The 14,705-nt window shown below is 32.2% G+C and overlaps 1 protein-coding gene across 1 annotated transcript; it reads right to left on the reverse strand.

Annotated features, from left to right (window-relative positions):
- Positions 1-9,974: 9,974 nt before the first annotated feature.
- On the reverse strand, positions 9,975-10,358 carry LOC139901632 (uncharacterized mitochondrial protein AtMg00820-like). Its single transcript, XM_071884323.1, has one exon. It carries the CDS (start codon positions 10,356-10,358, stop codon positions 9,975-9,977), a length of 384 nt encoding a protein of 127 aa, XP_071740424.1.
- Positions 10,359-14,705: the final 4,347 nt, after the last annotated feature.

Raw genomic sequence — 14,705 nt, forward strand, 5'->3', positions numbered from 1 at the left:
AAATCTCCCTACACTGTACCAAGTGTAGTAAAAACGAAGTACTATGCAACCGTTTACGATACTAGAGCGACTAGCCCGGTTGGGGTTGTCAAACCCGATAGATCTATCAATAGGATTCGCGCTTACATGCTCTTACAACATGTAAATATTAGTTACCAAGCTATTAGGGAAAAATATGCAAAGTGGTACAACTCAACGTAGAATATGTTTTTAGTACTTGTGTCCATTTCGTAAAACAGTTATAAAACAGCGCATGTATTCTCAGCCCAAAAATATATATAAAAAGGGAGTAATGAAACTCACAATACTGTATTTCGTAGCAATTATGTATATGACGGCACTGAACAAGTGCAGGGTTTGTCTCGGATTCACGAACATATATTAAGTATATATATTTATATGTTGGTCAATATCTGTCTAACAATTTAGGTCAAGTCGTAGTGTATCACAATCCTAATGCTCGAGACCGACATGCAAAAGTCAACTTGACCCAAAATGGCTTCCAAAATCTATACATGTTTATTATATAACTTATATATAGTCGTTTTATATATTTAAATATATTTATCAGATCTTATTATACTAAATAATACAAGTCATTTATTAATAAATAAAAATTTATATTAAAATTCATATATGATAAAATATACTTTTATGTATCTCAAGTAATAAAATTTATAAAATTCACTTAATATCATAAAAATATAGTGGTATGTATTATTAATGTAATTATATTACGTGTGGTAAAAATATCTTTGTACGCATATTTATTTGATAAAATAATATTGATAATAATAATAATGATAAAAAAATAAAATGATAGTTTCAATAAAAATATTAATTTTTAGTAATAAAGATAATTTTAGTAATAACATCAACTGATAACAATTATAATAATCGTTTTAATAATAATATTAAAATTAATGATAATTCAGTTGACCATATCTTTTAATCCGTTCATCGAAACCACACGATTTCTAAATGAAAAGTTATTAATTTTTCGTCAGCTTTTCAACAACATGCATATCATATACCTTATCTCAGTAGCATATGTATCAAATTTGTGATTTATCATAAACTATTTAACGACGAAACTAAGCATACAAACATGCATAATCATAAATACTCGAGCACTAGTCAGGGACACACTATTAATATATAAAAGATAAGATATGAATGCTCACGTATCAATATTATGATTCAATATTGCAGGAAAGTACGTAGACACAACGAAAATGATAAACGTTAGGTTGACCTCACGAGCAATACCCTCGAACAATACCCATAACCTCCATAGCTATAACCCATAATTTCCTTAGCTCTATCCCGTTTGAAAACTTATTTTGAAATCGCCTGAACATATCTCCTTCGTAGTATTTTATGTATACTAATAATATTTTGAAATAATACTAAGTAAATATATATATATATATATATATATATATGTAATTTGATTGAGAGAGTTTAGAGAAATAAATTTTCAAGTTTCTATAAAATAATGAAACCTATTGAATTCTATTTATAATAGATTTTTGAATTATTAAAGTATGAATTATTAAAGTGAATTATTAAAGTATGGATTATTAAAGTGAATTATTAAAGTATGAATTATTAAAGTGAATTATTAAAGTATGAATTATTAAAGTGAATTATTAAAGTGAATTATTAAAGTATGAATTATTAAAGTTAAAGTAAAGTAAAGGTAAAGTTAAAGTATAATAAAAGTATAAAACTATGTACGTATACTACGCGTATAAATATATATATAATATTAATTTAAATCGTTATATTTATTTAATAAAATAAAATATAAATATCGTTATCTTTATCATACTGGTTAAGTAATGAGTTGTCAAAAGTGGTTCTAGATATTTATAAAAGTTATATACGTTTTAATAATAAAGTTCTTTTTAAACTGAAAACGTTTTTGTACGTTTGAAACTAAATCAAATAAATATGATGATTTTGTTTTCCAAAACTAAATATATTTAAGAATCATTTTGTTAAAAGGTTAAAATAATGGAAATCGTTATATCATAAAACATTTTAGAAAAGTAGAATTATATATATTTATAATAGGTTTCAAGTTTTTAAATTACAGTCTGTTGGTGAAGCATGAGATAAAGTTCAAAGGTTAAATAAACGTATGAAATCATCTTAATGAAAAATGTCGAGTTACTTAACTTGTCGATATCCAACATCTAAGTTATTTACACTCCACGTTCTTACTTTTATATTAAATAAAATGAAAGTTAACATAGTTATCTTATCAAGGTCACGAGGAAAATATTATAAAACATGACTTGGAAATTAAACAGGAATTTCCACTAAACCTTGTCTAGTTCCCGTTAATTGACACATTTGTTCTTACTTATAAATCACTTTACTATTTTTCAAATGTTGTAAAAAAAATAGATTTCTTAAATCATAGTGGACCTCATAACATAGACCCGTAATCATATCATAGTGTATCTGATAATTCAGTCATTTGATATTATCTCTTAATTATGTTGATAAATATATCGAAACAAATACGTTCATGTAAAGTATCATATATCTAATACTTTGTTAATGTTTTCAACTAATATTATATATTATATATACATATCTATATACACATAATTATTCGTGAATCGTCGAACACGGTCAAAGGGTAATTGATTACATGAATGTAGTTCCAAAGTTTTTGAGATTCAACATTACAAATTCTGCTTATCGTGTCGGAAGCATATAAAGGTTAAGTTTAAATTTGGTCAAAAATTTTCGGGTCGTCACAGTACCTACCCGTTAAAGGAATCTCGTCCCAAAATTTGATCGAGGTCGTCATGGCTAACCATAAAAATGTTTTCATGACGAATATGAGTTGATAAATAGAGTTTTATAATCATTGAGTAATATAGATAAAACAATTTGATTACGCGAAGAGTATAAGTGAAGCTATCCCAAAAGAGTGAAATGAATAAATGCAGATTTGTTTTAACCAGTGACGTAGTCACGGTTGATTTCCGGATTTTAAGGAATTTAGAGGAAATCTTCGTCATAAGATTTGGTTCTTCGATAATTAAGGAAATTAGAATCCTCTTTGGTTAAAAGCGAATATCTATCCTGATTGTTCTGTCTGGTACTTCACTATAAATCCACCCTCTTCGTTTCCTTACAACTCACACCTTCTATTCTTTCTCCCTCAACTCATATTTTAAAGTATTTGTCAATATGCTCCATCCAGTGCTGATTCTTGATATACTCCTCACTTTCATATATGTCGTTCTTCTGTTCCATCTGCTGCCGGAAGAATCTATTTACTTCTACTATACTCTTGGTTTTATAGTGTTTTTAGTTCTCCCGTGTCTTTATGTTGCTATATGCATCGATATATATGGTTTATAATTTCTGGGTTGTCATTGGACTTTATATCTTCCCTTATATTTCCAAGTCCCTGCTTCTGACTTCTATAATCATTGTCATCTACAGTTAATGCTCCATTCTATTTACTGCGATTTATACTACCATTTCTATTTCGGAGCTTCATTCTTTCGTTTCCTCTTCTTGCGATTAAGCACCGTATATAATGGTCCAGAATTCGTAGATATGAATTTCAGAATGAACATAGTTAATGTTCTAAGAAGAAAATTGTGATGGCACGATCTTGATTTGTCAAATTACCAGAATACCTCGGAAAAGACCGAATCATCAAGAAATATTTTCTTGATATTTTTAGAGGTTAAATAGAATACGAGAGTCGTGTAACATGGCACATGATGACGTTATGATCTGTGAATCATCACGTTCCATTTAGAAACTCAGCATGACTTACTGTAATATAATCACGTTGATCAAGTGTCATTATATTATACTAACTCATGCTTCAGTTCCCAACACTACTTCAAAAACATTCATATTTTACACTCGAAGGTTTCAGAATTTAGAAACTAAAACAGTTTCCTTTCTGATGTAATACTGATATCGCGGAGAGATAAAAGATTTCAGTTAAGAATAGTTATAAAAACATCTTCAGAAATATGAAGGATATTTATAATGAAAGATACGATGATATCATAAAATTTCTAATATCAGAGGATGATGAAGAATATTGTCCGCAAGGGTTTAGAGTCAGGAGCAAGGTATTCGATAATGACTTCAGTAGCTACTAAATCATTTGGATTCTTTGAAGGTAGATTTCATCTTTGGGATTTGTCCACAGCCTCCTTCATACTTTGCTCAATCCGTTTTCCAGGTCCAAACCTTCTCTTTTTCTGAGTTTTGCCAACACACTATTCTTTATCATCAAACTTTTAACTGTTAAGGTCGTTTATAGTTTTTGCTGCTTCATCAGTATTTTTCCAAAATTCGGAGAACTGGTTCGCAGTTTAGGGTGTTTTTCAGAAACTTCACATTCGCAGTCTGTAAGTCTTGGAGGTAGACATACACATATAATTGTTGGCATAGATATGCTGCGAGATTTCAAAATACTGATTGCTGATTCTCAATATTTGGTATGGCAATTCTTGTTATAAGGTGCGGATGAGTAAATGATGGAGTTTTGATAAATATAATGATTCATCGGAAGGTCAAAGATCAATGAAGTTGTGGATAAGTTTATTGCTAATGTGGTGGACATAAACGGTGTCCCGGTAACGTTGGCGAAAGGGCAACGTATATATCGAGGTTATAATAAGACTGTTTTGACTGAGAAGTCGAAGTTGACTTGCTGGAGCTGTGACAAAACTGTCTATTTTGAACCGAAATTGAAAAGTTATTTTAGCTAATAAATGCCAAAGGGTCTGACACGGATACGTGTTAAACTATGACTTTGGTTTAGAGGGTTTTTCAGGTACAAGACTGTGGGTAATATGTGGTTGAATTATCATCTCGATTGTCCATTATTTGAAGTGTCTTCAGGAATTTTGGAGGGTTTGAACACAGATTGTAGTCGTTAATATACAAATGATGTTCTAACATAGTTTTGAAGTCAAAGTATAGATTTGAAGGATGTAAGAATCTAAGAGTGATGATTTTTGGTTACATCTCGAGTTGAATTTTGAGATTTCAAAATCGGAATATGTAATTGAATTTGAATGAGTATGGTTATTTCGATTTCTATAAAAGAATGTATATTGTTGTGAAAGTAGGGAGTATAATGGATGATTTGCTGAATCAGATTTGAAGAATGTAACATATTAATTGTAAATTTATATATCTCTCGGGTATTACCTACCCGTTAAAAAAAATTCACAATTAATATTTTGTACAAAAGAATTTTATTACAGTCTTTATGGAAATATATATGTGTATATTTCTTCAGATGTAATATAGATTTAATGAGTTAATATTAAATTAAACTCATTTGATTTATGGTTAAGGCTAGGATAGATAATTTCTAAACTTTAGAAATTACATAATCGCCGTAGAATGTTTCTCCAATGAAGTTATGAATCAATACTTCATCGTTGTGGTATTCCTTGGTATCTACAGGGCGTATGACGTCGATGCTCGTGGGACAGATTGTAAAGTTGAGGTTTATGACGTGGTTGTAGTTGGAGTGGTAATGGTACTGTTGGCGATGATGATGGTGGTACTGGTTATGCTGCTGGTGCTGCTACTGGTGTTTGTAACCTTTTCACCATAATCTCCAAAGCCACTACCCGAGCGCGAAGCTCGTTGACTTCTTCTATTACACCGGAGTGATTGTCGGTTCGGACGAGCGGATAAATAAAATCTAGAATTTGTTATAGTATATAATTGTGACGAGATACTCTGGAAATGAGAGAGAAAATGGTGTTTCGGGCAGGTTCGCCGGTAAGTGCTTCAGGTTCTTCGCCAAGAAGGCAATGTGGTGGATGGAAAGGATCGCCTTCTTCTTGTCTCCAATGATTAAGGAGGCTACGAACCCATCCCCAATTTATCCAGAATAGATGATGGCTGATTGGTTGATCCATTCCAGTCACACTGCTTTCGGAGCTTGATTGGGATTCCATTTCGGAATCCGAGGGACATGAACTAATGACGAATTCCATTTCGTACGATTGAATAAAGGGTTTTTCGATATGAAATGATTTTCCGGCTATCGGGTAGTATTCTAATTACATAGAGTATCTATATATATAGAGCAAAAGGTTTCGTAGATTACGGAGGAATTTACGGAATATGTCAGGCAAAGTTTACAGTAACAGATACGCTAAGATATGAATTTTGTCTATACACTATTCATGCAATCAATGCAATAATATGTGTCTAGACTAAGAATGATAAGTAGGTGATTTCCGATAAAAATGATAAGCAAAACTTTTGACATGCAGAGACGGTCGAAGTCCAGACTCACTAATGCATCCTAACGACTATCAGTTAGACACACTAATGCAGACCAGGTTCGCTAAGACCACCACTCTGATACCAACTGAAAGGACCCGTTCATATACATTATAAACGATTCACAATAGTTGATTACATCACGAGGTATTTGACCTCTATATGATACATTTTACAAACATTGCATTCGTTTTTAAAAGACAAACTTTCTTTACATCAAAAATTGATGGCATGCATACCATTTCATATTACATCCAACTATAATTGACTTAATATTAATCTTGATGAACTCAATGACTCGAATGCAACGTCTTTCAAAGTATGTCATGAATGACTCCAAGTAATATCCTTAAAATGAGCTAATGCACAGCGGAAGATTTCTTTAATACCTGAGAATAAACATGCTTTAAAGTGTCAACCAAAAGGTTGGTGAGTTCATTAGTTTATCATAATCAATCATTTCCCTAATAGTAATAGACCACAAGATTTCAGTTTCCATAAATATTCGTACACTCGCAAGTGTATAAAAGTATTCTATAAGTTGTTGAGCGCTTCGGTAACCATACTTAACAATTAATGTGGCATATTCCCTTTATTATGAAATCTCCTTACACTGTACGAAGTGTAGTAAAAATGAAGTACTATGCAACCGTTTACGATACTAGAGCGACTAGCTCGGTTGGGGTTGTCAAACCCAATAGATCTATCAATAGGATTCGCGCTTACATGCTCTTACAACATGTAAATATTAGTTACCAAGCTATTAGGGAAAAATATGCAAAGTGGTACAACTCAACGTAGAATATGTTTTTAGTACTTGTGTCCATTTCGTAAAACAGTTATAAAACAGCGCATGTATTCTCAGCCCAAAAATATATATAAAAAGAGAGTAATGAAACTCACAATACTGTATTTCGTAGCAATTATGTATATGACGGCACTGAACAAGTGCAGGGTTTGTCTCGGATTCACGAACCTATATTAAGTATATACATTTATATGTTGGTCAATATCTGTCTAACAATTTAGGTCAAGTCGTAGTGTATCACAATCCTAATGCTCGAGACCGACATGCAAAAGTCAACTTGACCCAAAATTGCTTCCAAAATCTATACATGTTTATTATATAACTTATATATAGTCGTTTTATATATTTAAATATATTTATCAGATCTTATTATACTAAATAATACAAGTCATTTATTAATAAATAAAAATTTATATTAAAATTCATATATGATAAAAATATACTTTTATATATCTCAAGTAATAAAATTTATAAAATTAACTTAATATCATAAATATATAGTGGTATGTATTATTAATGTAATTATATTACGTATGGTAAAAATATCTTTGTACGCATATTTATTTGATAAAATAATATTGATAATAATAATAATGATAAAAAAAATAAAATGATAGTTTCAATAAAAATATTAATTTTTAGTAATAAAGATAATTTTAGTAATAACATCAACTGATAACAATTATAATAATCGTTTTAATAATAATATTAAAATTAATGATAATTCAGTTGACCATATCTTTTAATCCGTTCATCGAAACCACACGATTTGTAAATGAAAATTATTAATTTTTCGTCAGCTTTTCAACGACTTGCATATCATATACCTTATCTCAGTAGCATATGTATCAAATTTGTGATTTATCATAAACTATTTAACGACGAAACTAAGCATACAAACATGCATAATCATAAATACTCGAGCACTAGTAAGGGATACACTATTAATATATAAAAGATAAGGTATGAATGCTCACATATCAATATTGTGATTCAATATTGCAGGAAAGTACGTAGACGCAACGAAAATGATAAACGTTAGGTTGACCTCACGAGCAATACCCTCGAACAATACCCATAACCTCCATAGCTATAACCCATAATTTTCTTAGCTCTATCCCGTTTGAAAACTTATTTTGAAATCGCCTGAACATATCTCCGTCGTCGTATTTTATGTATACTAATAATATTTTAAAATAATACTAAGTAAATATATATATGTAATTCGATTGAGAGAGTTTAGAGAAATAAATTTTCAAGTTTCTATGAAATAATGAAACCTATTGAATTCTATTTATAATAGAATTTTGAATTATTAAAGTGAATTATTAAAGTATAAATTATTAAAGTGAATTATTAAAGTATGAATTATTAAAGTGAATTATTAAAGTATGAATTATTAAAGTGAATTATTAAAGTATGAATTATTAAAGTTAAAGTAAAGTAAAAGTAAAGTAAAGATAAAGTTAAAGTATAGTAAAAGTATAAAACTATGTACGTATACTACGCGTATAAATATATATAATATTAATTTAAATCGATATATTTATTTAATAAAATAAAATATAAATATCGTTATCTTTATCATACTGGTTAAGTAATGAGTTGTCAAAAGTGGTTCTAGATATTTATAAAAGTTATATACGTTTTAATAATAAAGTTCTTTTTAAACTGAAAACGTTTTTGTACGTTTGAAACTAAATCAAATAAATATGATGATTTTGTTTTCCAAAAATAAATATATTTAAGAATCATTTTGTTAAAAGGTTAAAATAATGGAAATCGTTATATCATAAAACGTTTTAGAAAAGTAGAATTATATATATTCATAATAGGTTTCAAGTTTTTAAATTACAGTCTGTTGGTGAAGCATGAGATAAAGTCCAAAGGTTAAATAAACGTATGAAATCATCTTAATGAAAAATGTCGAGTTACTTAACTTGTCGATATCCAACATCTAAGTTATTTACACTCCACGTTGTTACTTTCATATTAAATAAAATGAAAGTTAACATAGTTATCTTATCAAGGTCACGAAGAAAATATTATAAAACATGACTTGGAAATTAAACAGGAATTTCCACTAAACCTTGTCTAGTTCCCGTTAATTGACACATTTGTTCTTACTTATAAATCACTTTACTATTTTTCGAATGTTGTCAAAAAGAATAGATTTCTTAAATCACAGTGGACCTCATAACATAGACCCGTAATCATATCATAATGTATCTGATAATTCAGTCATTTGATATTATCTCTTAATTCTGTTGATAAATATATCGAAACAAATACGTTCATGTAAAGTATCATATATCTAATACTTTGTTAATGTTTTCAATTAATATTATATATTATATATACATATCTATATACACATAATTATTCGTGAATCGTCGAACACGGTCAAAGGGTAATTGATTACATGAATGTAGTTCCAAAGTTTTTGAGATTCAACATTACAAATTCTGCTTATCGTTTCAGAAACATATAAAGGTTAAGTTTAAATTTGGTTGGAAATTTCCGGGTCGTCACATAATACCTCAATCCCCAAAAAATATTTAAGTCTGCCCAAGTCTTTCATTTCAAATTCTTTAAATAAGTTCATTTTTAAGTTAGAAATTTCCTCTTTATCATTTCCTGTTATTATCATATCATCAACATAAATGAGTAAGCATGTAATTAATTTTCTTTTCCCAAACCAAGCCCGTGGGGATTGTTTTAACCCATATAAAGATTTCTTAAGTCGACAAGCTTTCCCATTTTTGAAGTTTCCGGAGAATCCTGGAGGAGCTTCCATATCGACTTCTTCTTTTAGTTCGCCATGTAGAAAGGCATTCTTCACATCAAATTGGTGAAGTGGTCATTCTTCATTTGCAGCAACTGAGAAAAGAACCCTGATGGTATCAATCTTCGCAACTGGAGAGAAAGTCTCGGAATAATCTATTCCATATGTTTGAGTATATCCCTTGGTAACTAGCCGGGCTTTGTATCTTTCAATGGTACCATCTGGTTTGTATTTTATTGTAAACACCCATCGATTTCCTACTGGTTTTTTTCCTTGAGGAATAACACATTTTTCCCATGTGTCACTTTTCTGGAGTGCTTCCATTTCTTCTTCCATGGCCTTCTTCCATTTTTCAGATTTCATGGCTTGATCAACACTTGCTGGGATTTCTTCAGAATATAAAGCAGAATTGAATTTTTGTGCTTCACTGGATAGGTTTCCTTGTGCAATATTAGCCATAGGATACCTTGACCTTTGAGCTTCTTTATTCGGAGAGTATCTTTTTGGTAGTATTCCTCTGTTGACTCTTTATGATAGAACATATCTTTGTGTGGTTTCATCGAAAGTTGAACTGTTTTGTTCTCCTTGTTCATTACTTGAGGAGATTTCATTTGGTTCAATGTTGGGTGTTTCGGGACCAGGGTTTGGTGATTTAGGATCAAGATTCGAGGATTCAGGATTAGGATTTTGGTGATTCGGGACCAGGGTTTGGTGATTCGGGATCAAGATTCGAGGATTCGGGATCAGGATTTGGTGTGGATATTTGAATATTATCGGAATTGGGTGTTGGTGTTTGAATGTTACCAGTTTGAGGTATCCAGGTTATCCAACTGAGAGTGTCATTATCCTTTTTCTCCCCCTCACTCGTGAGTTGGGTATCATAAAAATACTCGATTTCGACAAAGTCATAGTTCATTGTAGTAAAAACATGACGTCTTTTGGGACTATAACACCGATACCCCTTTTGGCTAATTCCATAGCCCACCATGATACATTTTTCCGCACATGGATCTAGTTTGGTACATTCATTTTTTGGAATGTGGACAAAGACCGTGCACCCAAATATTCGAGGTTCAATGCTAAATGAAGTCGGAAGGGTATGAAATTGAGAGAGAGAGTATCTTTCGGGATTTTCGTGCCCAAAACTTTATTAGGTAGTCAGATAATAAGGTAGGTAGCGGAAGCAAGAGCTTCGTGCCAAAAGGTTTTTGGAACTTTCGATTCAATTAATAATGCTCTTGTCATTTTTAAGAGTAGTCGATTTTTCCGTTCGGCTACTCCGTTTTTTTCGGGAGTATGAGCACAAGATGTTTGGCGAATAATCCCTTTATCTTCACAAAATTGTTTCATTGACGTATGTAGCGACCCGACCAAATCATGTTTGACGGCGCCATCTACTAGGGTCCCGTTGCGTGGTCATAGGTCTTTAATGTGACGTTTGACCAAAGATATGTCGCATTCCTTTCAAAAATAAAGATTGTTTCAAAGTTTACAAGAATTGTTCATCCAAAAGTTACGTTACAAAGTTATAGTTACATGTGAAACCTATGCGACACAGTTTTAAAGAAAGTCAAAAGACGCTCCATGAAATGCATGTATACTCGACATCCAATGCAAGTATCAAATAATGAGCGGAAGCATGTTTCACATAGCGTTCAAAGACCTGAGAAAAACATAGAAATCTGTCAACGAAAACGTTGGTGAAATCATAGGTTTAAGTAAGTAAGTACAAGTGAACCACAAGATTTGCATCAATGAATTAATAGTAATACATTCCAAAAGTTTGTTTCACGAGCACCCAATTATCAATGCTTAACATTTCCTTCCATTGAACCCCATCACTTAGTGCTAGAACATACACTGTTTCTCGAAAATATATTTCATTCGTAAACGGTAGCGAACCGTTTGAATGAGGGTTTGTCAAACCCATATGGATCCATACAACATAAGTTCTCGCTTACACCCGGCAAGTGTAACTAATGATAATCGAATTGAGGATTTTGTTCTAAACTCGTATGTAGAATGTTTGTTTTCTTGTACTTGTGTTCACTTAGTAAAGAAATGTTTATGTTTTCTCATCCCAAATGTAAGTTCAAAAAGAGTAAAAGTGGGACTATGATCTCACCTTGAGTGCACGAGTAGTAAAGTACTTCAACAAGTAAACGTGTGCAAAGAACAATGCTAATCTTGACCTAAACAATAGGTTGTATCAATAACGGTAAACACGATAGGTCAAAGATGTTCAATTAGTCCTATGGCTCGTTAAGACTCGATCATAATAGCATGTGAATCAAATTGTCATGTTTCATGCAAGGTACAAGTATAAAAACATGTTAGAACGATTGCACAAATATTTGGTTAAGTTTGATTAAAAGTCAACTTGGTCGGGTCAAAGTCAACGAAAAAGTCAACATGTTCGGGTCGGGTCCCGAACTATTTTTCTGAGGTTTTTAATCATATATGAGCATGTTAGAACAAGTTTCATGTGAATCGGAGGTCCGTAGTATGCCAAACATTTTTCGTATTTTGGACATGGAGGTCAGAGCCTGGACACGGCTTATGCAGCGCCGCGGCCCATAATTGTCGCGCCGCGACAATACACGGGAGCTGGTACCTGGCCAGTTTCAAATGTTCAAGTCTTGATCCAAAATTTGTTTTAGCACAAAATGCAAATCGTAAACATTTAGAACTCGCACCTTATATCGTTGGAAAGCTCTTTTGACAAAGAACATAACTAAACATGTTTCATCAAACAAAAATATCATTTCCAATGACCGATTTCTCGTCATGTGATCATTTAAAGTCCATTTTCAAGTTTCAAGTTCACAAAATGCATTTTAAGTTTCAGGAATCCAATTCACACATATGATATGCCGTTTTGAAGGTAATGAAACATGCATTACAACTAAACACTAACAATTAACATTTCATGGTGTTCAAGCATCAAAAAGTTCATCTCAAGAACGATCAAACCCTAATCAAGAATCACAAAATCATTAATCATGTTTTTGAAGTTTTACAAATCAACCTACACATCAAAATGAAGCTAGTGATACTAGTAACACAATTAAAACATGAACTTTAACAATTTAACAACATTTAATCTTCCAAAATCAAAGATTAAGCAAACCCATTTTCAAGTGTTCAAACTAGTTACTCAAAATAACAAATCGAACAAACAAAACATATATTCATGTTATACACGAGCCATAGACACTAATTAACACTTTTATAATTCAAAAACATCAAGAACACAAAATCTAGTAATTTTAGAAAGTTACCCAAATGAGATGAAATTGGTATCAAGTCGAAGAGGATGAAGAGAGGATTCCAAATATGTAATTTATTTTGTTGTAAGCCTCCTAGATTGAATTTAGATGATGATTGAATGAATTTGGTAAATGTGTGTGTATTCTTGCTAGAGAGAAAGAGAGAAAGAGGGGGATGGTTGAATGGTGGTGATTGGGGTGGACTAGTTGACCTAGTCAACTAGTTTGCCCCGTGTCAATTTTAGTCCCTCGAGTTTGTAGTCGGGTGCGGGAATTACCTAAACGGAATATTTTAAAACGCGTATTAACGGAGGATGTTAAAATCCAATAACAGAAAAATATTAAGAATGTTAGCTAACGGAGGATACGAATTTAGTTACGAAGGATATTTTTAAAATAAAAAGACGGGCATTAAAATAATTTAACGGAAAAATGCGGGATGTTACATTACCCACACCTTAAAAGAAATTTCGTCCCGAAATTTAGTTGGAAGTAATAGTCGATGTCTCTTCCTTGAGACCTTGCATTGTCAATGCTATGAATAAGTGAAGATACGTCCTTGGGCATTCCCACGAATTTGGACAGTCGGGGTTTTATGTTGTATTAAGGCTTGGTTTTACGATCCACAATTTCAACCGGTCTTTCTACGAAGAGGAGTTGTCATCAATAGTAAGTTTATCTATGAGAGTAGCACGTTCCTGTTCCGTAGGACACGTCTCTAAGTTTGTTGCATGGAACGTAGGGTAAACGGAAACTTAATTGAGTCGGAAGTTCTAAACGGTAGGAGCGGTTCCAATACGCCCCAAGGTTTCAAAAGGATTAATATTTCGCGGTTTAAATTTCCCTGATTCCCGAAACGGATTTCACCTTTCCAAGGTGCGAGGTCTCAATATTACACGGTTACTGACTTGGGATTCGAGAGGTTTACGTCGAATATCGGTATAGTCCTTTGGGCGACTACGGGTCATCTTGAGTCCTTCTCAGACTTGGACGATCTCAACTGTTATTTCTTGAATGAGTTCGGATTCGGTGATTTGCTTGCCACATGCTTTGATCCAACGAATAGGGGTATGACATTTGCGGTCATATAGGGTTTCGGAAGTGCGGCGTTAATACACGAATGGTAACTGCTGTGTGAGAGGAGACAACTAAAGGCAACAATACAAGTTTGTAACATGTCTTTCCAAGATGTGAAACGTACGTTTGTTTGGTCCATTGATTGTGGATGATACACGGAATTCATGTTTAAACGTGTCCCTACAGTTCCTTGTAAGGCATCCCGAATTTAGAAGTGAGACGAGTATCCCGATCTGAAATTTTAATGGAGATGGTACGCCGTGCCGAGCTAGAATTTTCTTTAATACACGTTTGAACAGGTTTCGTTTCTCAAGAGGTCCGCACCGCGGAAGATCCATCGGTTCCCGAAAGTGGTTGTTAGGACTATTCACCATCGTGGAGAATACTAATATAATGTGAAGAGTTTCTCTCTCCATTGAGAAGTTTTATAAAAAGTTTCCTTACACGGAAATGCGAGCAA

This window comes from Rutidosis leptorrhynchoides, chromosome 3, assembly GCF_046630445.1.
Source record: "Rutidosis leptorrhynchoides isolate AG116_Rl617_1_P2 chromosome 3, CSIRO_AGI_Rlap_v1, whole genome shotgun sequence".
Taxonomy (NCBI): Eukaryota; Viridiplantae; Streptophyta; class Magnoliopsida; order Asterales; family Asteraceae; genus Rutidosis; species Rutidosis leptorrhynchoides.

Bases quoted from the DNA above. Each gene is read 5' to 3' on its own strand.
- LOC139901632 (XM_071884323.1), bottom strand. From the start codon at position 10,358: ATGGCTAATATTGCACAAGGAAACCTATCCAGTGAAGCACAAAAATTC.